Raw genomic sequence first — 24407 nt, forward strand, 5'->3', positions numbered from 1 at the left:
ATCATTATCTCAAAGTGTTTAGTGAATGCCTCACGCAAATGCCTCTGTTGGAGATACAACACCTAACAGCAGGTCTAGGTTAGCTATGCATAATAAAAGGGAAGGAATATTCAAGTACGCAGCTTTTAAAATTCCCCATATTAAGAGTCTGCAGAGGTGAGATGCCTTGTTATTTATGCTTTTTCATCTAAAGAGGGCAAATAAAAGAAATAAAATTTAGAAAAGACTTCAGTTGCCAGCAAGAAGTTACTTATCTGGACAGGGATGAAGGGAAGTTTCTTAATGCCTTTGGCCCTTTGAAAAAATATATGCCAGTGAAAAATTATGTTGAATGTGGCAGATGGAAAAGTATAGACAGGACAGCAGCTTGGGGACCTGAGCAGGAACCTCTGTGAAAGTGGGATTCTTCCTCATGAGCTGCTTTGGGAGGTTTGGGAGGAAGAAGAAACAACTTCTAAGCAGAAAGGACAAACACAGGGTTAAGTGCAAAGAGTCCTCCTTGCTAGAAAAGACAAAAAAGACCAGCGTATTGGCCCCAGTGAGCCTAAGGAAGAATAAAAAGTTGTGTCTGTACTAAATTCAGTGAGGACAATTTGTCCTGCAAAATAAAAATGCTGGTGGGAGAGGGTTTTTCACCGGTGGGTAATGAGTATGTCTCAAGGGGTTGATGTTGTTGAGCAGGCTGCTGCTTTGCAGTGAGTGGAAGATATTACTGAAAATTGCGTCTGTGGCATCACAAGGACCCTAGGAAAAATATGCAGATGCATTCCTTGAGTTGGCAAATAGATAAGCCTGGGAATTTCTTTTTCCTTTGGTCTGCAAATAACGTGCAGATGGAAGCCAGATTGAAAAGATTCAGAAATTACTGAACTGAGATGAGATTGTTTTGTTTTCTAAGAGCATTTAAAAGCAATTCAGTTTTTATCTCCAAGTAAAGTATGTTTGAATTTTCCTTTTTAGAAGCATTGTTTTCAGCAACTCATTTTCTTTGTTTAAATTTATTTATTTTTATTTTATGTGGATTGGTGTTTTGCCTGCATGTTTGCCTGTGTGAGAGTGGCAGCGCTCAGAGTTGTAACTCTAAGACAGTTGAAAACTGCCATGTGGGTGCTGAGAGTTGAACCTGGGTCCTCTGGAAAAGCAGTCAGTGCTCTTAACCGCTGAGCCATCTCTCCAGCCCTAGCAACTCATTTTCATGCCATGATTTTATTATATTTTGTCTTGTGTGAATATATTAATAATATGCTGGAATTTGAACAATATACACACATACAAAGGTGAGCCACATATTTCATCTTACTGTATCTACAAAGGATACAAGACACATCAAAATTGGGTAAAAGGACTCCAAGAAAAACATTGCTTTGCTGTATTTTGTTGATCTGTTTTAAGGGTGTGTAAGGGAAGGTAGGTGCTCCCACGGGCCAGCTTCAGGATCAGAGAAAGAAGAGAAAGCAGTGGGGAACAGCTGCTTAAGGGAAAGCATCTGTTGGTTGAACAATTATAGGTAACTCATTGTTGAGAAGAGATTGAAGAATGGAGGATAAAAAAAAAAAATACTGAGACCCATTCTTAAATTGTGGTGCAAACTGAAAGGTCTTCTAGCCCAGGAGAACTTTATTTTTCTACTGTTGCTTTTTTTTCTCCTCGGGCTAACCCCAGTATTTTATTTAAAGTGAAATTCAGTTTATTTCATTACATCATGATTTTCTCATCTGTTACAATCAATATAGCATTTAAAAATCAACAGAGCAAGAAAACAATCTAACAAAGAAATACAAATAGTTCTGTATAACCTACAATAAGTCATATAGCAAAAATCAATCAATATCCAAGCAATGGTCAGCATGACCTGATTATTATTTCTTAAGCAATACCCGGCATAGTTGAATCATAAATTTCCCAAGGCTAAAACCATTGTGTTTACATGATTGTCATAGAAACATAGCTTGAAACTAAATGTTCTTTAACACAGAAAAAACTTGACTTCCTTCCAGTCCCAAACCAACAGGTGTGCTCTCCAAGCCTAGGCTAACTGCCAAGGGGTCCTCTATTGTAAAATATCTGTGAAGCATGATGTTCCAAGCCCACCTTCTATTACTTTCAAAGCAGATTCTAAAGAAACACACTTTGCTTTTCTACAGATAACAATATACTGTTACATCAAAGTCCTAACTTTTTTTTTTTTTAAGCAGTTTCTGCCTGGCTGATCAAAATAGTCAGAGCCAAGACTCTCGCATGGTCTCCAGCCTTTGGGCAGATGTCTTATTTCAACATTCTCTGTGGGAAAATTTTTCCAGTGTGAATTTTATTAGGACTCATAGTCAAAGGGAGAAATAGAGAGAAAAATAGTTTAGGAGAAAAATCAGATTTCAAAGTAGTTTTAGGCAAAATTACACCTGGACCATACATAATACTTAAGGGCAGTGGGGATCAGCTGGAGTTCCTTGGGACTTTGTTAAACAAAGCCTCAACAGCTGCTCTGGATGTCTAAAGATCATGCTGGACAATTGGAGGTCTTTGGAATATTGTCAAGCAAAGCCTCATCCTCATATCTGTGACATGTGCCATTCTTTTTTGCTTTTTTTTTTTTCTTTTTCCAAAATGTTTATCTTTTTATATCTCAGACTTTCCTCTTTTGCTAGAGATGGCTATTTCTTCCTCTCTCTCCTTAAGCAAGCATTCTAAGAATCTTATTACTTTTTCTCGTAGACATCAGGTATGAGAGTATGATCAACACCATGCTAAAGGACCTCTTTGAGCTGCTGGTGGTATGTGTGGCCAAGCCCACAGAAACTATCTCTAGAGTGGGCTGTTCCTGCATTCGGTGAGAAAGGGGTCCCTTAGGTCTCTACAGGGGCGGGGCTTTATTATATAATAAAAAGGAATTGTGTTTTATGGTAGTGACTCACTTTTTGGATTGCTTTTCAAAAATAATTTATAATTAATAGCCCCCCCCCCTTTTGTGTTCAGTCAGCAAGTGCTTAGGGCCGAAGAAGATAAATAAAATGAAGTGATACAGAGAAAGTGATGGTTTCCTTGGAGGCAGAGGAGGAGGGTGGGAAGTGATGGTGGGTGGGATCTGAGATTTAGTGCCCACTGCCGGCTCCACATAGGCACAGGGAGATAAGAACAAGTGATAATAAGAGTTTTAGTGTTGTTTTACATAGTTATGATTTGTAGAAGAGTGCTAATAAATTGGCCAGAATGGAAAAATGAATGAAGGATATAGGCCCTTGCATATGAGCCTAAGGTGGTCTGTTTGCAGTGGAAATCCACTGATGCTCCTAATTTAGGATGGTTTAGATATTAGTGTCTAGACAGTGAGTACCACAGGGATGGGAGGCAGGAGTGAGAAGAGGCAGGAAGGCTTGCAAAGCAACTGCAGGACAAGCATGTGCACAATTCAGCTTTAAAGACAACAGGTAGTTTGTTTCGTTCTGTTCCTAGGTTCCATGGGCCCTTTTGAGTGATTCTTTTAAGTCTTAGGATCTTGCTCTCATACTCCACTCCTAGCAAGTTCCATTTTGGAGTCCAGAATACTGTACCCGTGCATAATGAGGACATATAATTCTTCTTGTAAAAATGTTACTAGATACCTGTACCCTCCCATCTCTTTAGTGTAAGGATCCTGAGAGTGGTGACATAACTGCCAGGTATATCTCTGTAATCCTAGAGCTCAGGAGGTAGAGCAAAGAGAGTTTGAGTTCCAACTCGCCCTAGGCTACACAGCAAGGCCATGTCTCAAAGAAAAGTAATAAGAGAAAGAGAAAGAGAGAAAGAACTGATAACATTTACACCTATAGAGGAGTTAATTATAAATACCCAGAAAGGAAAAGAAGTGTGGGAACCAGAATGGTAATAAAGGTGACACTTGGTTCCTACTCCAAAGTGACTTTTTTCATTATTTTTCTCTTGCTACAATAAAAACGCCTTTTAGAAGTTGATCAAGGCTACTTATAAAAGGAAGCAATTAACTGGGCTCATAGTTCCAAATGGTTAGTATCTATGATGGTAGAGCAAGGGCATGTCAGTAGAAACAGCTGAGAGCCCACATGTCAAACTGCAAGCAGAAAGCAGAGAGTACACAGCACTGAGGATGGTAAAAAGCTTTTGAAATATTCAAGTCCATCCCTCCAGTGACACAGCTCCTTCAATAAGGTCACATACCTTAGTCCTTCTCAAATAACCACTAACTGGGGGCTGTGTATTCAAAGCCAGAGACTTTCCTGGGACATCTCATTTAAACCATCACAGTATGCCTTCACTAGGTGATAACATTCCAGCCGGGAGAACAAGATAACAGATACAAGGAGTTAAGAATAAGTGACAGAAGCCGGGCTTGGTGGCGCATGCCTTTAATCCCAGCACTCAGGAGGCAGAGGCAGGTGGATCGCTGTGAGTTTGAGGCCAGCCTGGTCTACAAAGTGAGTCCAAGACAGCCAAGGCTACATAGAGAAACCCTGTCTCGAAAAACCAAAAAAAATAAAATAAGTGACAGTAAGAATAAGTGGCAGTCCCTGCTCTCCCCATAAGCATGGAGAGTGAGCTGTCCATTGGCTATATCTTAACAGGTTTACTGCATGCATTGTCTTTTGGTGGTGCAATAGTTTGTGAAGGCCCCCCTGGGTCCAGATCCACCAGCCTTGATGGTCTCCTTGTGAGACTCCTGAACCTTCTGGGCCCTTTCATTCCCCCATTCTTCCCCCACTCTAAGCACTCCACTTGGAGTACAGCAGCAAGTCCCAACATCTATTCCAATTTCCCACTGGGTAGAGGACATCTATGTTGCACACAGAGGAAGGGGAAGCAGGCTATCTGGATGAGATCTGATAGGTTGTGGTCATATGGTGGAGGAGGAGGTCCCCTCCTGTCAGAGGTCTAGGGGAAGGGAATAGGGCAGAAGAGGGAGGGAGAGTAGGAGCAGGAAGATATAAGTGAGGGGATTATAGTCAGGATGTAATCTGAATAAATTATAATAAATTATTTTAAAAGGAAAAGGGAAAAAAGAATAAGTGGCACTAAGAGTTTGGGTCTTGTTTTACATAGTTATGATTTATAGAGGAATGCGAATAAATTGGCCAGAATGGAAAAATTAATGAAGGATATAGCCCCTTGCATATGAGCCTAAGGTGATCGGTTTGCAGTGGGAATCTGCTGGTGTTTCTAAATTAAAGTGGCTTAGATATTAGTATCCTGACAGTGGAATACCACAGGGATAGAAGGCAGGAGTGAGAAGAGACAGGTGGCTTGCAAAGCAACTGCAGGACAAACGTGTGCACAATTCAACTTTAACGGCAACGGAATTTCTAGACTGAGGACATGCCTTTTGGCAGGTACGTCCTCGTGACAGCAGGTCCTGTGTTCACGGAGGAAATGTGGCGACTTGCATGTTGTGCTCTTCAGGATGCCTTCTCAGCCACACTCAAGCCAGTGAAGGTAAGATGCCACAATGAGGGACACAAAATTATTTTCTACTTGCTTAGCCCCCAGATGCTTGGTCAGGCTGAGTACCTGAGTTCCGCTTGCCTCCTCATATGAGGTACTTGCACAGTAGCAGACATGAAAAAAAAAAAAACTGGGTTGGTTATTTTATCGGTGTCAGATTTGAGATTGGACCTGGTGCTCTGAACCAAGACAACCCCTACAAACACCTGCTTTTCCTCCCTAGGACCTACTAGGCTGCTTCCACAGTGGCACAGAGGGCTTCAGTGGGGAAGGCTGCCAGGTGAGGGTGGCAGCACCATCCTCTTCCCCAAGTGCGGAAGCAGAGTACTGGCGCATCCGGGCCATGGCCCAGCAGGTAAGAGTTGCACTGTGGGTCTTGGGGACTCCAGAAGCTTGAGATACATCACCCTGAGTATCCTGCATCACCAGGCTACCTCTCACTCTCTTAAAGGCATACACATCAAGGCCCTACGCTCTTGCCAGTATCATTTTCCCACTGAATGGCCTTAGCTCATTCTTCCACTACCCCTTGCTGGCTGCATCCTTTAGTATTCAGAACAGAGCTTATCCTGAAGCCTGGATTTCATTTACGCGTTGCTTAGGCTACTTAGCAAGGTTTTCTAAATACTACTGCTGCTAAATATGGATGGCTAAAGATGGTTCGTATATTACATTTTATCTATCACTCATACAGAACACAGCCCTTGATAGTTCTAAGTGACTGAACACGTTTGAGTAAGCCAATCATTAGAAATATCTTCACGCAGCCTGCGTTTGGTTCTTAGCACCCACGTCAGGTGGCTCACACGCACTTGTAACACCAGTTCCAGGGAATCTGTTCAGAAGTTTCCTGTTCAGGTTGCCTCTGAAGGGCTCCCCCAGCAGTGCTTAGCAAAGGAGTCATGAAAGAGCCTTCCACATTCAGAATCTCACCTCATCCGCTGAGCACATTCGTAACATGCTGGGATGTGATGGTTCTGAGGGGAGGAAGCATGTCCATAGGAAGCAAAGGAAGAGATAGAAGAAAAGTAAGGCTGCAATGAAGACCCTCTTCAATAGGATGGCAACTGTGGCCAGCTATAACAATAAGTTGGGCTTAGAGTAAAGCTAAGGTGACCTCTCTAAACAGGAAGCTGTGATACAAAGCTCAATATTTGCACATATACACTATAGTGTTATCACCTATGTACAAGCATACAGTAAGAATATAAGAATGATAGCTGGGCCTAATATTTACAGTTCAGCACTAAGGAGGTAGAAGCAGAGGGACCCTGAGCTCAGGTTAACTTATGCTATAGAGTGGGTTCCAAGCCAGTTTTGTGATCCTGTTTCAAACTCAAAAACCAATGGAACCATCAGTAGAGAACCATTTCCTGAAGTCAATAGTTACTGGAGAAGAACAGAGTTGTTTCCCTTCTTAGTATTTTTCTCTTTCTTCAGTCTCAAACCTTCTTCCTATCTTTACAGAAAGAAAAAAAAAAAAACTAGTTAGTTCCATTACAAATTAGTCTCATTACAATATGGGAAAGAATGGCCTTTTTTCCCATTAATTTGTTTGTTTATTTAATCACTAACTCCCATGGGTACCAACCCACTCTGACAAATCAAGTCACAGCAGGACTAAGAGGTTGGCTCTCTCCCATGAGGTGGATCACAAGTTGGGCCAGTCACTGGTTGGCCATTCCCTCACTCTCTGCTCTATCTTTATCCCTGTACTTCTTATAGACAAGACAAATTTTGGGTCAAAGGTTTTATGTATGGGTTGGTGTCCCCCCTCCCTCTACTGGAAGTCCCACCTGACTACAGGAGGTAGCAACTTCTGGCTCCATATCCCTCATTGCTAGGAGTCTCAGCTAGGGTCACCCCCAAAGAAATCAACATTTAGAACATTTGTAATAGAGATCTGTTAGGTATTTGGTCACTTCTGCCTAATCTATACCAATAGTCTTGGTAGAACGGTTTAGAAAGGAGCTGATAGTTTGAGCTTCATTCATTTGTTTGTTTGAGACACGGTCCTGGCTGTCCTGGAACTCATAGGGATCTGCCTGCCTCTGTTTCCTAAGTGATGGAATTAAAAGCATGCATTACCATGCTTGACTGAGTCTTAGTTTCTTATTCCTACCTTGGATATAAAAATCAGAGATAAGGGCATATGGCAAAGTGGTAGAGTACTTGCCTATCATGTGCAAGATTCTCAATAACTGAAACATACATACATACATACACATACATACATACATACATACATACATACATACATACACATGCATATATACATATATATTTATCATATATAACATATAAGATTTTACAGCATAGCTCCTGTCTATTGATTGATGTCAGTCATTGGTCCCACAGAAGAGAGAGAAGCTTGCCAAGATGCTAAGCCTTCATTTTACAAAAGAGCAACAGGATTCAGCCTTCTTAGAAAAGACTGACACCCAGCTAGCTCATTCCAGTTACTTTATTCAAACATTTTATAAGGTTAACTCTGGCTGGGAAAGGTTCCAACTACCAAAGTTATCTTGTCCTTGCAACCCATAAGAGCAGACAAGCCACACAAGTCTGTCTCTTTTGACCATGTCCCTAACTGAAAGTAAGAACTACAGGTTTGCCAGGAGCACCTTATGACCGTGGTTGGTGAAGCTATAAGTTCTCACATAGTATCAAGTGCAGATTCTCTAGAAAGACAACATTTCTTTGAAGTTCAAACAGTCTCACAACAATTTCTCAGCCTCTACTGATTGACCCAAACATAGCAAAGGACTTGTTAAAACATTTCATTCAAAGCCAGACACAAAGGCTGTACTATACAGTTTTGCTACATCTGTATTGTTAGATTTTTGTCACCTTGACACATCTAGGGTCATCTGGGAAGGTGAAACCTCAATTAAAACAGGTCTCCATCTGATTGGATTAATCTGATGATTAATGTACAGCCATCCTTGGGCTGGCATTGTTGGGTGTATAAGAAAGCAGACTGAGCAAGCCATGGGACAAAGCCAGTAAGCAGCAATCTTCCTTGGTCTCTGCTTCAGTTCTTGCCTCCATGTTCCTGCTAGAGTTCTAGTCATAACTTTTCTCCATGATGGACTATGAGCTGAAAGTTGTAAGCTGAAGTTAATTAACCCTTTCCTCAGCAAGTTTCTTTTGGTCATAGTGCATACTATAGCAATAGAAAGCAAACTAGCTCATTGTCCTCTGCCCCAAGGAGGCTTGCAGGGCCACTAGAGCAGCTCCCTTCTCAGGTATCTTTCTGCCTGCTCCCCAGCTGCCCAGCTCACCTGTGTCATAAACAGTGAGCCAATAGAGACATTAAACTCCATGGAGGTGAGTACGGTACAGGACCAAAGCCTCATTGTCTGTACCTACTCCCAAATTCTCTGACCATCAGAGACTACCAAACCTATGAATACCAGAGACATCATAGTGAGTAGAGTTCAGTGCAAGAACACAAGCAACAATTCCCAGGGCCATTTGACATCACCAGAAACCAGCAGTCCTATGACAGCAAGCCCTGGAGATACTCTCACACCAATGCACAAAAGAAAGATTTCAAATCTGAGGTGATGAAAAAGTAATAGAGACCTTAAAGGAGGAAAATAAATCCCTCAAACCAGAACAGGAATATACAAAGAAAGAGGTAAAAGAATTGAACAAATGCTTAAGGAAATTAGTGAAAGACAGGAAACCACAAACAGGAAATGAATAAAAGGATTCAAGACCTAAAACTGGAGATAGAAGCAATGAAGAAAACTCAATCTGAGACAATCCTGAAAATCGAAAACCTAGGGACGAGGACAGGAACCACAGACACAAGCATCCCCAACAGAATACAAGAGATGAAAGAGAAAATCTCAGACGTAGAAGATATGACTGAAGAAATATATACAATAGTCAAAGACAATGTTAAATCTAAAAAGCTCTTGACACAGAACATCCAAGAAATATGGGACACTATGAAAAGACCAAACGTAAGAATAATAGAAATAGAAGAAAAAGAAGACTCCCAGCTCCAATGCCCAGAAAATATTTTCAACAAAATCATAGATGAAATCTTCCTTAACCCAAAGAAAGAAATGCCCATAAATATACAAGAAGCCTACAGAACTCTAAATAGATTGAACCAGAAAAGAAATCTTCCCACCACATAATAATCAAAACATTTAATATACCGAACAAAGAAAGAATAATAAAACCTGCAAGAGAAAAACGCCAAGTAACATATGAAGGCAAACCTATCAGAATCTCAACAGAGACTATGAAAGCCTGGATGGATGTTGTGCAGACATTAAGAGACCACAGATGCCAATGCAGACTACTATACAAAACAAAACTTTCAATCACCATAGATGGAGAAAACAAGATATTCCATGGCAAAAGCAAATTTAAACAGTAATCAAGCCACATGTCTAGCCCTACTGAAGATACTAAAAGGAACACTCCAATTCAAGGAGGTTAACTTTACCCAGGAAAACAAAATAAATAACCCCACATCCACAAAACCAAAAGAAAGTAAACAACACACACAAACACACACACACACACACACACACACACACACTGCCGCCACCAACATTTAAAAAAAAAAAAAAAAACAGGAATTAACAACCGCTAGTCATTAGTTTTTCTCAAAATCAATGGCCTCAACTCCCCAGTAAAAACACACAGGATAACAAGATGGATGCAAAAACAGGACTCATCATTCTGCTTCATACAAGAAACATGCCTCAGCAATAAAGATAGACAGTACCTCAGAGTAAAGGGATGGAAAAGGTTATTCCAAGCAAACGGACCCAAGAAACAATCTGGAATAGACATTCTAGTATCTAATAAAATAAACTTTAAACAAAACTAATCAAAAGATATGGGAAAGGATACTTCATACTCATCAAAGGGAAAAATACACCAAGATGATGCCTCAATCCTGAATACCTATGTCCCAAATGCAGGAACACACACATTCGTAAAAGAAACATTGCTAAAGCTTAAATCACACATTGAACCTCAATATCCCACTCTCTCCAATAGACAGATTGAGACAGAAACTAAATGGACAAATAATGAAACTAGACATCATGAATCAAATGGACTGAACAGATATCTACAGAACATTTTACCCAAACACAAAAGAATATAGCTTTCCTCAGCACCTTACGGAACCTTCTCCAAAATTTACCATATACTTAGTCACAAACAAACCTCAACAGATACAAGAAGATCTAAATAACCTCTTGCATCTTTTCATGCCACCATAGATTAAAGCCAGAACTCAACAACAACAGAAATCCTGCAAATTCATGGAAACCAGACTACTCATTACCTCTGGGTAAGGGGCAAAATAAAAAAAGAAATTAAAGACTTCCTAGGATTCAATGAAAATGAGGCTCAACACACCTAAACTTATGGGACATAATGAAAGCAATACTAAGAGGAAAGTTAACAGCACTAAGTGCCTTCATAAAGAAATTGGAGGAATTCCATACTAGCAAATTAACAGCACACCTGACAGCTCTAGGCCAAAAAGAAGCAGATACATCCATGAGGAGTAGATGGCTGGAAATAATCAAACTCAGGGCTGAAAGCAATAAATTAGAAACAAAGACAATAATTCAAAGAATCAATGAAACAAAGAGCTAGTTCTTTTTAGAAAATCAACAAGATAGACAAACCCTTAGCCAAACTAACAAAAAGGCAGAGGGAGAATATTTAAATCAACAAAATCAGAAATGAAAAAAGAGACATGACAACAGACACAAGGAAATTCAAAGAATCATTAGGTCTTACTTCAGAAGCCTATATGCCACAAAATTTGAAAATCTAAATGAAATGGACAATTTCCTTGATAGCTACAAATTACCAAAATTGAATCAAGATCAGGTAAACTAATTCAATAGTCTTATATTACCTAATGAAATAGAAGCAGTCATCAAAAGTCTCCCAACCAAAAAACAAAAACAAAAACAAAACAAACAAAAAACCCAGGGCCAGATGGATTCAGCACAGAATTCTACCAGACCTTCAAAGAAGAGCTAATAGGAATTCTCTTCAAACTATTCCACAGAATAAAAACAGAAGGAACATTACCCAACTCGTTCTATGAGGTCACAGTCACCTTGATACCAAAACTACACAAAGACTCAACAAAGAAAGAGAATTTCAGACCAATTTCCCTTATGAACATTGATTCAAAAATATTCAATAAAATACTTGTAAATTGAATAGAAGAAAATGTCAAAAATATCATTCACCATGACCAAGTAGGCTTCATCCCAGGCATACAGGAGTGGTTAAATACATGGAAATCCATCCATGTAATCCATCATATAAACAAACTAAAAGAAAAAACTACATGATCATCTCTTTGATTGCAAAAAAATCATTTGACAAAATCCAACACCTCTTCATGTTAAAAGTGTTGGAGAGACTGGGGATACAAGGCACATACCTACACATAGTGAAGGCAATATACAGCAAGCCTATACCCAGCATCAAACTAAATGGAGAGAAACTTAAATCAATTTTCCACTGATCAGAGGAAAGACAAAGCTGTTCACTCTCTCTGTATTGCTTCGATATAGTACCTGAAGTTCTAGCAAGAGCAATAAGACAAGTAAAGGAGATCAAGGAAATACAAATGCGAAATGAATAAGTCAAAGGATCACTATTCATGGATGACATGATAGTACACATAAATGACCCCAAAAATTCTACCAAGGAACTCCTATAACTGATAAACACCTTCAGCAAAGTGGCTGGATACAAAATCAACTCAAAACAATCAGTAGCCCTACGGCAAACAGGCTGAGAAGGAAATTAGGGAAACTACACCACTCACAGTAGCTACAAATAATATAGAGTATTTTGGTGTAACTCTAACCAAGCAAGTGAGGGACTTGTATGAAAAAACTTCGAGTCTTTGAAGAAAGAAATTGAAGAAGCTATCAGAAATTGAAAGATCTCCCATGCACATGGATCAGGAGATTCAACATAGTAAAACTGGCCATCTTACCAAAAGCAATCTACAGTTTCAATGAAATCCCCATCAAAATACCTACACAATTCATTACAGACCTTGAAAGATCAACTCTCAGCTTCATATGGAAAAAAAACAAAAACAAAAAAACAGAATAGCTAAAACAATCCTGTACAGTAAAAGGTCTTCAGGAGGAATATCCATCCCTGATCTCAAGCTGAATTATAGAACAACAGTAATAAAAACTGCATGGTACTGGCATAGAAATAGGCTGGTTGATCAATGGAATCAAATTAAAGACCCAGAAATAAACCCACACACCTATGGACACTTGATTTTTGACAAAGAAGCTAAAGCCATGAAATGGAAAAAAGATAGCATCTTCAACAAATAATGCTGGTCTAAATGGGTGTCTACATGTATAAAATGCAAATGGATCCATATTTATCACACTGCACAAAACTAAAGTCCAAGTGTATTAAAGACCTCAACATAAAACCAGACATACTAAATCTATTAGAAGAAAAAATGAAGAGCCTCGAACTCATTGGCGCAGAAGACAGTTTCCTAAACAGAATATCAACAGCTCAGGCTCTAAGGTCAACAATTAATAATGGGACCTCATGAAACTGAAAAGCTTCTGTAAGGCAAAGGATACTGTCAACAGAATAAAATGACAGCCTACAGACTAGGAAAAGATCAACAACCCTATAACTGACAAAGGACTAATATCCAAAATATATAAAGAACACAAGAAATTAAACACGACCAAACCAAATAACTCAATTAAAAAATGGGATTCAGAACTAAACAGAGAATTCTCAACAGAGGAATATCAAGTGCCTGAGAAATACTTAAAGAAATGATCAACATCCTTAGTCATCAAGGAAATGCAAATCAAAATAACTCTGAAATTCCATCTGACACGCATCAGAATGGCTAAGACCAAAAACTCAAGTGACAGCACATGCTGATGAGGATGTGGAGAAAGGGGGACATTCCTCTATTGCTGGTGGAAGTGCAAACCTGTACAAACACTTTGGAAATCAACTGGGCTTCCCTCCCCCAAAAAAATTAGGAATATTGTTACCTTAAGACCCAGCTATACCTCTCCTGGGCATATACCTGAAAGAAGCTCCATCATACAACAAAGAGATTTGCTCAACTGTGTTCATAGTGGCTTTATTCGTAATAGCCAGAACCTGGAAGCAACCTGGAAGTCCCTCAACCGAAGAATGGATAAAAAAAAAAAAAAAAAAAATTGTGGTACATTTACACAATGGCATACTATTCAGCTATCAAAAACAAGGAAATCTTGAAATTTGTAGGCAAATGGATGGAATAAGAAAAGATCATCCTGAGTGAGATAACCCAGACCCAGAAAGACACACATGGTATATACTCACTTATAAGTGGATATTTGCCCAACATAGATGTCCTCTGAGAGACTCCACCCAGCAGGGGATTGGGATAGATACGGGACTCAAAGCCAGACTTTGGGTGTAGTGCTGAGAGATGTATGAAAAAGTTGGAGAATGGAAGGACCTAGAGGGGTCAGGAGCTCCACAAGGAGACCATCAAGTCCTGCGTATCTGAACCCAGGGGGACCTACACAAACTGATGCACCAACCAAGGACATTGCAGGCAGAGAACCTAGACCCCCTGTTCAGATGTAACCAATGGACTGCACATTCTCCATATTGAGGGGCATGTAGAGAGATGGGGGTACCCGTGAATTGATCACTGTCTCTTGGCGGGCACACAAAAGAAGGGCATGCGGGCTATCCTGATGAGACCTGATAGGCTGAGGTCAGATGGTGGGGAGGAGGGACCCTCTGTCAGAGGTCTAGGGGAAGGGAATAAGGCAGAAGAGGGATGGAGGGTGGGAACAGGAAGATAAGAGGGAGAGGATAACAATGCAAATAAATTATAATAAATTAAAAAAATTTTAAATAAAGCAAATTAGTACCAAGCCCCTTGTGTTTGTTATTAATACATAGTGTCAGTACTTGGAGTATAATGAACTGACATGTCATAGAAGCAACAGTGTTGTTAGTGTTGATAGCCAGGGTTTATTATTTGTTTTGTTATAATTTTCTACGTGGAAATCATTGCCATCACATTTTATAGGTAAAGACACAGGTAGACATATAGTGGGGGAGGAGGTCCCCCTCAGTCACAGACATAGAGGAGGAGACTAGGGTGAAAGTGGGAGGGAGGGAGGAACGGGAAGATACAAGTGATGGGATGACAATTGAGTTGTAATCTGAATAAATTAATAAAGTTAAAAATTTTAAAAAGGCACGGGTAGAGAATAACTTATTTACCCAGGGCTACTAGCAAACTGTCAGCGGAGTTGGTAGATGTGGTCTTCTGAATTGTCCCTTTGTATACTCCTGCAGGTGTTTATGCTGGACACCCAGTGCTCACCAAAGACTCCAAACAACTTTGATCATGCTCAGTCCTGTCAGCTCATCATTGAACTGCCTCCTGATGAGAAACCAAATGGGCATGCCAAGAAAAGGTATGCTGCTGTAAACACAGAGAAAGCTCACAAATAAGAAAGCTCATCCACCTCCACTTCTTACCCTTTTTATTTCAAGATTTAGCTAGGGACACTAACAGCATTATGGAGTCATTAGCAAAAGTTTTCATAAAAATGGTAAGACTGTGCTCGCTTCGGCAGCACAGATACTAAAACTGGAATGATACAGAGAAGATTAGCATGGCCCCTACCAAGGATGACACGTAAATTCATGAAGCGTTCCATATTAAAAAAAAATGGTAAGACTTTTAACCAAATGTCATATGTGCCATGTATATTATTTAATCTACCTTAAGGAACTACCACAGGCTACGTGACTGACAGTATAGATGTGTTCTCTCAAGGTTTCGAAGGCTGAAAGTCAGAGGTCAAAGTTTAAGCTTGATTTGGGTTTTTTGGCTTGTACATGGTTGTCTAAGACCTCACATGGTGACTTCCCCTGTTTTTATATATAGTTCCTCTAATTGGGTGGATTAGGAGTTTAATATAAGCTTTAGACAGGATACAATCCAGTTCATAAAATCATATGAGTAACAATCTTTTATTTAAAGGTTATCAAATTTTTAAGCAAAAGTCAAGACAATCAATTGTGCCCAGAATTCAAGGCCAACCAGGCATCATAGTAAGACTGTTTAAAATATAGTAACTACCATATTTCAGATTGGTACATCAGATCATTTCAATGAATAATGCATACAACTCTGATGTCAAGAGACAAAAAGATCCCTGGCTTACTAGAAGAAGAAAAAAAAAAGTTTCTCTTTTTAAACACTATCACCCTTCCTGAAAATCCTTGTTCTTTAAGTGGGAATCAAAGCTCCCTTGCTTTGCTGCAGCACATTAATAGTAACAATTTCTTATTTAACACTATATGAAAGCACACCAGATAAAATTCCACTTGCATTTTAACCCATAAGGACAAGAGAAGCAATGTTACGTATCCAAGAATACACAGTCACCAACTGGGAAAGCAAGAAACAAAAAGAAGGTCTGTCAGAGCACTAGACCTCTAAGGGAGCAAGGTGGTGCAATGCACTGTGGATTGCATTCCTCCCATTAAAACTTTTGTTTCAATGCTAACTTCCAAGGTTATGTTTAAGAGATGGGGCCTTTGGTAAGTCCTGAGGGTTGAGCCCTTCAGGAATGGGATTAATGCCACTGAGAGAAGCAGTAGCACTCTCCTATGATTATGTTACGAACACAGCCAAAAGTCAGCTATCTACAGCTACCAGAAAGCCCTTACCAGAGTCCAGCCATACTGGTACTCTATTCTCAGACTTCCTACCTCCAAAAGAGTGTGAAATCAACCTCTTTGATTATAGCAACCTGGACAAAGACAGTTGTTGCCATTGCATAGGCTCTGGGTGATTTGGGTAACAGCCTGCCAATATAGTCATTTGAATACTATAACCAATTAGGTCAAATTTCCAGGGACTATTTTAGCTAAGCATTTGGTGTACACAAAATGCATGGACTATAAATTCAAGTTATGAGATATGAATAAAAATTAAAATTTTGGGAGTCTGTCACACAAAAGAGAACTTTAACAGTATCCCATTAGTCTTCCCCAATTCTAGTTCCCGCCTCCTCAAGGTCAGTTTTAAAGTTGTCTACTTATATATTAAAGATAATAAAAAAGATAAGATACTGTCATGCCTTTTAAGGATATCACTGTGAAATAAAGATGATAGAAAAGTGAGTAGATCTGCGAAGGATATCCCTTCTTAATTTGGGTCCTAAAATTGAAGAATTGAAGTACTTAGACCAAATTGGTAGTGTTCTAGTTTCCTTCCTGTTTCTGTGATAACATTCAGGCCAAAAGTAACTAGAGGAAGAAAGGATTTATTTGGCTTACACTTCCAGATAGATCGTAATCCATCACTGAAGGAAGCCAGGGCAGAAACGGGAATCACAAACCATAAATTTAGTGGATTTCTCACAGGTTCATGTTTAACTAACTTTCTTATACCTAAGACTACCTGCATAGGAAATGGTGCTGCCTACAGCAAGCTGGAGTCTCTTATAACAACAAAGATAATCAATGTAATCCCTCACAGACATGTCCACAGACCAATCTGATAAAGACAGATACTCAAAGGAAGCTTTTTATCAAGTGATTCTAGACTTTTGTCAAGTTGACCCCTAATACTAATTAGGACAGGTAGCTTCTAGAACCTTCTGCAAAGGAATGGATATTCATGTTTCATAATACTGAGTAACTTATCAAAAATTATCTAAATATGAGCCAGGAGGAGGGAAGGAGGGCGAGTTCCTGTTTAATGTAGAGTTTGTACCTGCGATGATGAAAAGGTTCTGCAGAGGCAGTGATGTGCATACCAACATGGAAGTCATTTCAGCTATCTCTCAGGGTTACTGATTTGGGATGGCAGCCCCTTATTAGTCATTTCATCCTTATTGACAGTCATAGTTTTCCCTCAGCGACACCACATGATGTGAAAAGTCAGCACTTAGACTAATGAAAGATTTTTGTTCTTTTCTGCCAGCTCAAAAGATAACCTTTGTTAAATATTAAATATTTTGTTAAATATAATCTACCTCAAGGCCCAGCTATGCCACTCCTGAGCATATACCCAGAAGATGCTTGTAGTGGAAGTTTTAGTTTCCTTAAAAACTCAGTGATGTTGTGTAAATTTGTTTTTGCTTTAATCCCAAGTATGAGGTATGGAGCTGCTTTTAGTTTGTCCACAACTAATAACAGTCTCGGAGAGGGGCTCAGAGAGGGGTGTGGTCTTTGCCAGCTGCAGTTAGTTTAATTCTGAGGACTTTGAGAGGGTATAAGTACCAGGCCCAGGGAGAGGAAAGAGAGCTCTGACAGAGAGGAAGATACTTCAAGAATACTTCAAGGAGTAGGAAGAAGACTGCTTGTTCATCTTGCTACTGCATTTGCTGGCTTGCTGGTTGCCTTGACTGTTGGATACACTGACAACTGAAATTAGTATTGCCCCCAAAGAACCCCATTGATCTTAAACAGCCAAGAGAAGTAAAGAGAATTCTGCTCCCTCTCCCCAGTACCCTTCTTTTTCTCCTACCTAGTGTTGGGGGATTGGTAGAAAGGAGATAGAGGTAGAAAATACACCAACTACAAGATATAATAAAAAGATAGATGCTCCACCATACCACAAGGATACCTCCTCAACTATGTTCATAGCAGCTTTATTCGTAATAGCCAGAAACTAGAAACAACCCAGATGACTCTCAACCAGAGAATGGATAAAGAAAGCATGGTACATTTACACAAAGGGATACCACTCAGCTATTTAAACAGGGACATCTTGAATTTTGCAGGAAAATGGATAGAACTAGAAAATATCATGCTGAGTGAGATGACCCAAACCCAAAAAGACATGCATGGTATGTACTCGCTTATAAGTAGATATTGTCCATAAAGTACAGGATACCCATGTACTTTAAATCTACAGACCCAAAGAAGCTAAGTTACAAGGAGGGCCCAAAGGGGGGCTGAAGAGATGGCTCAGTGGTTAAGAGCACTCACTGTCTGTTCTTCCAGAGGTCCTGAGTTTAATTCCCAGGATCCATATGGTGGCTCACAACTATCTATACTGTGATCTGATGCCCTCTTCTGGCATGCAGATGTATAAATTTGTCCTGCCTACAATATGTACAGGAAGAAAGATGGAGCAAATATTGAGGGAATGACCAACCGAAGACTGATCCTACTTGAGACCCATCCCATGGAAGAGAACCAATCCTTGACCCTATTAATGTTACTCTGCTATGCTTATAGGTAGGAACTTAGCATAACTCCTATGAGAGGCTTTACCCAGCAGCTGATGAAAACAGATGCAGAGACCCACAGCTAAACATTAGACAGAGCTTGGGGAATCCTATGGAAGGATTGAGGTAATAATTGAGGGAGCCCAAGGGGTCAAGGACTCCACAAGAAGACCTACAGAGTCAACTAACTGGGCCTATGAAGGCTCAAAGAGACTGAACCACCAACCAAAGAACATGCATGGACTGGTCCTAGGTCCCCTGCACATATGTAGCAGATGCTCGGCTTGGTCTTCATGTAGGTCCCCCAACAATTGGAGCAGGGAGCCCTCTCTGACTCTAATGCTTCACTTTGCATCCCATTCCTCTAACTGGGTTGCCTTGTCTTACCTCAGTAATCCTAGTCCTAGTCCTACAGTAACTTAATGTGCCCAGGCAAGACCTCCTCCTTCTCTGAGGAGAAGAAGGGAAAATGGGGGAGGGAGGAATGTGTGATAGAGGGACTTGGAGGAGAAGAGAGGGGCTGCAATTGGGATATAAAGTAAATAAATAAATAAACTATATATATATTAAATTATATATATACAATAAATAAATAAATAAACTATATATGTTAAATTATATATATACAATTACTTTAAAGAAAGTATTTCAATAAAGATTCAAATAAACACATAGCACAAATTATGTTTTATATAGATCAACAAAATAGTAAGTAGTTGGCAAATAATAAAAGAAGAACTTTAAAATTCAAGTTCATAGGGAGGCAGACTGAAGCAAGAAAATACTGGCAAGATGGCTGGTTCTACGTCTGACTGAGTGGTTCACATCTATAATCTCATCATTTAGGAGTTAGAAGCAGAAGATAAGAGTTAAGGTCATCCTCGTCTACATAGCAAGTTTGAAGATAGCCTGGGCTACATCAGACCCTGCCTTAAAAAAATGAACCTTAAATCATTTTCAGGAATTTGTTGACAATGTAATTGTAGAATCTATTTTCACAAAATTCTAGGAACAATGAAAGGAACATGAAACCACAAAGCATACTGTTTTCTAGGCGTGATATGCCGTCTCTTGCCTCTCAGTCCCACATAGGTAGGCTGAAAGTCATCTCAGAACAAACAAATGACCAGTCAAGGTTTGTGCCACAGTCCTAATGGCCAAATTGGCAGATAGAGAATTAGAGTGAATACTAATTTTCTAGGCTTGTTGTAGAAGGCTCTGAGTTACATCATAATGTACTTCTTCATTCTGTAATTGTAGCCTCATAATAACAGTATCACAATTATTTTCCAGCACCTAAAGCATTAACATTTGATCCTTGAAAACTGTCTTAGTGACAAAAACAAACCAGTAAGACTTCAATGTGTGTGTGTGTGTGTGTGTGTGTGTGTGTGTGTGTGTGTGTGTGTAAGAAAACAGGGTAGGAGGTTAGAAACATTAGGGTATCCTGTCTTATAGTTATACATATTTTTATTAAAGTGTTGCTTTTATTTCCTGTAGCTTGAGAATGCAGTATCTTGACTTACAGTCTACAGCTCCTGGATTTAAAAAACCAGGAATTCTATTAGCCATGATTGCTATGGGAAGCCATGATGGCTCAGGGAAGAGGTCCCCCTCAGTCACAGTCATAGGGGAAGGGAGTAAGGGGAAAATGGGAGGGAGGGAGGGAGGAATGGGAGGATACAAGGGATGGGATAAACATTGAGATGTAATATGAATAAATTAATAAAATTAAATTTAAAAAATAAACATTAAAGATTGTGGAGGGGGAAAAAAATGATGGCTCAGTAGGCAAAGTTGATTACAGCCAGGTTTGATGACTTAAGTTAGATTCCCCTGTACACTCATGGTTGTGGACATAGAGAACTGAATCCCACCATTTGTCCTCTGACCTCAACATATGCAGCATGCACACACGTATAAGCAATTAAAATCCATATGTTCTGAAATGGACGGTGCCTGCCTTGCTGTGAAAGAAAGAAAAGAGGCAGAAACCCCACTAACCAGCATCTTTGCGTTTGAAGCGTTTCTTTCAGGGAGATTGTGGTAAGCTTGCTCTCTCACCAAGTACTGCTCCAGAACCTGTATGACGTCCTCCTAGAAGAGTTTGTCAAAGGCCCCTCTCCAGGAGAGGAGAAGACGGTCCAAGTGCCAGATACCAAGTTGGCCGGTTTCCTCAGATACATCTCCATGCAGAACCTGGCTGTGATATTTGACCTGCTGCTGGACTCCTACAGGACTGCTCGGGAATTTGACACGAGTCCGGGGCTGAAGTGCTTGCTGAAGAAAGTGTCTGGCATAGGAGGGGCAGCCAACCTCTACCGCCAGTCGGCTATGAGCTTTAACATTTACTTTCATGCCCTGGTTTGCGCGGTTCTCACCAACCAAGAAGCTATCACAGCCGAGCAAGTTAAGAAGGTCCTATTTGACGAGGAAGAGAGAAGCTCAGATTCCTCCCAGCAGTGCTCATCGGAAGATGAAGACATCTTTGAGGAGACCGCTCAGGTGAGCCCCCCAAGAGGCAAGGAGAAAAGGCAATGGAGGGCCCGCCTGCCTTCACTCAGCGTGCAGCCAGTGAGCAACGCAGACTGGGTGTGGCTGGTCAAGAGGCTGCACAAACTATGCATGGAGCTCTGTAACCATTACATCCAGATGCACCTGGACCTAGAGAGCAGCTTGGAGGAGCCACCTGCCTTCAAGGGTGACTTGTTCTTCATCATCCCCTCCTTCCAGTCTGAATCCTCCACCCCATCAACAGGTGGCTTTTCCGGGAAAAACACACCCTCCGAAGATGACCGCAGGGAGCATCTCAGTGAGCCTCTGAGCCTGAGGGTGGGCAGCGGGGACATGCTGATACTGCCACCGAGCCCCAAGACAGAGAAGAAGGATCCTAGCCGCAAGAAAGAGTGGTGGGAGAGCGCAGGGAACAAGATTTGCACCATGGCTGCTGACAAGACCATTTCAAAGCTGATGACTGAGTACAAGAAGAGGAGGCAACCACACAACCTGCCTCCCTTCCCCAAGGAGGTCAAAGTGGATAAGAAAGGGGAGGCCCTGGGGCCCCGGGGTCCTGACTCCCCACTGCTTCAGCGGCCACAGCATCTCATAGACCAAGGGCAGATGCGCCATTCCTTCAGTGCAGGCCCAGAGCTGCTGCGGCAGGAAAGGAGACCCCGCTCAGGCTCCACCGGAAGCTCCCTGAGCGTCTCTGTGCGAGATGCGGAGGCACAGATCCAGGTGAGTTCCTGCTATCCGTTTTCTAGGTTACAGTTACCAGAAAGTGTTCCCCTTGCAGAGTCTGCATTCCCAAAGATGTGATGGGTACCAACAAGGAAAGCTAAAGATCCAGTTCACGTGGCTGAGTGCTTGCCACTGCACTCAATGCAGGAAGCCCTTAGCAACTCTCCAAACTAGTTATTGCCAGTCCTGCAATTCCAGCACACAGGAAGTAGAGATTATAAGTGCAAGGTTATCCTTGGCTACCTTTGAGCTACATGCTGTGGACAGCTCAGACTATATCAGACAGATCGACTGACAGAGGATAGAGATCCGGCACATAGGAGATGATATAAACCATACCTCCAAGTCAGAAGAATGACTGGACCTAGACTGTGATAGCTACCTGGGAAACAAATTCTTTCTCTTCCCAACTCACTTTAGAAACCTTTTTTCTGTTGTTGTTGTTGTTCTTGTTATTGTTTGTTGTTTTGGGATTTTTTTTTTTTTTTTTTTTTTTGAGACAGGGTTTCTCTGTGTAGACTTGGCTGTCCTGGAACTCACTCTATAGACCAGGCTGGTCTCGAACTCAGAGGTCCATGCCTCTGCCTTCTGAGTGCTGGGATTATAGGCATGCACCACCATGCCCATTTTTCTATGTTGTGTCATACTGTTAATGGCTTTGTAGGAAGCCATTTATATAAATAAGATGCTAAAGCTTATAAAAATCAATGGGCTTTAGCTGGCATTGAGTCCTCTTTTTGTCATTTGAATATGGTAATGAGGATATTCTATAGTTCTGAAGCAGCGTATAAGGGGGGGAAAAAAATCCAGAGTAAATGACACTGTATTAAAACAATGAATTATCTTTAGCCACGCTGAGCACACATAGCCTGTCAAAATGAGTTTGAGGGGAAACAGCATTGACAGTGTTTATCTGGTATAAGGAAAGATGGAAACAAACAACTAGGAAGACTCTAGATAATGTCCTTTACTGCAGAGTCTTGCTACAGCTGCAGTACATCAGAAGATGGAGGACCTTAGGTCCCTAGGAACTCTGCAGTTACATACATTTGAAGTTAGCATGACTACTGGAAGATACCCCTCCCCCCTTTTTTTGAAACATCTTCAACATATAAGTAAACTTGATAAGACAGAATCTGCAGAAGTTGTGCTAGACTGGTTTCTTCAGTACTAGGGATTAAACCCAAGGCCCCATGCATTGCAAGGCAACACCTCTATTGCTGAGTGGCATCCCTGGTTTGGATTAAAAGAAATTTTAAGTGTCCAGTAACCATGAGATAGATATTTATTCTTTAGCAGATAAGTTTCTTGGTGAATCCTGAATCTTAATTACTTTTTCATCAGTTGGAGTTTTAATGGTTTTAAATCTTCTACATTATCTCAAGTGATCCAGGTGTCAGGAGATGCTGATTGAACTGTCAAATGCTCCATGGGCATTTGCTTATGTTAGTGGATTTTCTGCCCATCCTCTATTATGTGAAGTTAAAAAAAAAAAAAAAAAAAAATCCACTTACTATTAAAGGTCTTTAATGTTTTTAGAGCTGAATCCTGAGCAACCCATTTACAGACTTCCAGAGCTTTACAGCACTGCCATGCAAAGCCATGAAGTAACGAGGAATTTTCTTATGTCCTTTCTCACAGGCATGGACCAACATGGTGCTGACAGTGCTCAACCAGATTCAGATCCTTCCAGACCAGACCTTCACTGCTCTGCAGCCAGCAGTGTTCCCATGCATCAGCCAGCTGACCTGTCATGTGACTGACATCAGAGTCCGTCAAGCTGTGAGGGAATGGCTGGGAAGAGTGGGCCGTGTCTATGACATCATCATTTAGAGGACTCAGATCCTAAGGAGATACCTATGCTCAGAGTCTGCCTGTCCATCCAGCTGATTGCATTTTCCCTTACCATCATCCCAGCCAACTAGGTCTCTGAGGAACTAGTTTTCTGAAAACTAGTAACAAAGCTTTTCCAAGTTCTCCCTAATTAATCAGCCTTGGGTTAGTCTGTATGCCAAAGTAGTACCCAAGTGACACAGTGATCTCTGGCCTTGCATATTATTACAGAGGAGTCCTCATTTCTTGATACATTTCTAAATCTAATTTCCAATGGCATTGGCTTGCAATGTTATACCCAAATGTGTTGTTTTCAACAATCCTCTTTTGGAAGCCCTAGGCTGATTGATCCATTTGATCCATCATTTTCGAAATCAATATAAGTGCTAATACATTTGTTGATAAGTCAAGCTGATATACATTCCTATATCTAGCACCAGACATAATTAATCAGAAAATTTTTCATATTCTGATTATAGTTTGGTTGGGAAGGAGACTGTAAAAATTGTTTTTTTTTCAATGTTCTAATCAAGAAAGATATGACTTCTAAAATACATTCGGGAACATTTCAACATTATTTTTAAGCTTTTTAGATTTTCATGTTAATAT

The 24407-nt window shown here is 40.5% G+C and overlaps 1 protein-coding gene and 1 non-coding gene across 2 annotated transcripts in view; both read left to right on the plus strand.

Annotated features, from left to right (window-relative positions):
* The window catches only part of Arfgef3 (ARFGEF family member 3), a 144179-nt gene extending 120041 nt beyond the window's left edge, over positions 1 to 24138 (plus strand). The window contains exons 29-34 of the mRNA XM_051164643.1: positions 2713 to 2827; positions 5337 to 5439; positions 5672 to 5803; positions 14827 to 14948; positions 20750 to 21962; positions 23607 to 24138. Of these exons, the coding sequence (XP_051020600.1) occupies positions 2713 to 2827; positions 5337 to 5439; positions 5672 to 5803; positions 14827 to 14948; positions 20750 to 21962; positions 23607 to 23798 (1877 nt within the window). The 3' untranslated portion in view covers positions 23799 to 24138. The remainder of the gene's footprint in view (positions 1 to 2712; positions 2828 to 5336; positions 5440 to 5671; positions 5804 to 14826; positions 14949 to 20749; positions 21963 to 23606) is intronic.
* LOC127205440 (U6 spliceosomal RNA) lies at positions 15095 to 15200 on the plus strand. The gene has a single exon (XR_007832650.1). It is a non-coding gene; the product is annotated as a U6 spliceosomal RNA (small nuclear RNA).
* Positions 24139 to 24407: the final 269 nt, after the last annotated feature.

Source organism: Acomys russatus, chromosome 21 (assembly GCF_903995435.1).
Source record: "Acomys russatus chromosome 21, mAcoRus1.1, whole genome shotgun sequence".
Classification (NCBI taxonomy): Eukaryota; Metazoa; Chordata; class Mammalia; order Rodentia; family Muridae; genus Acomys; species Acomys russatus.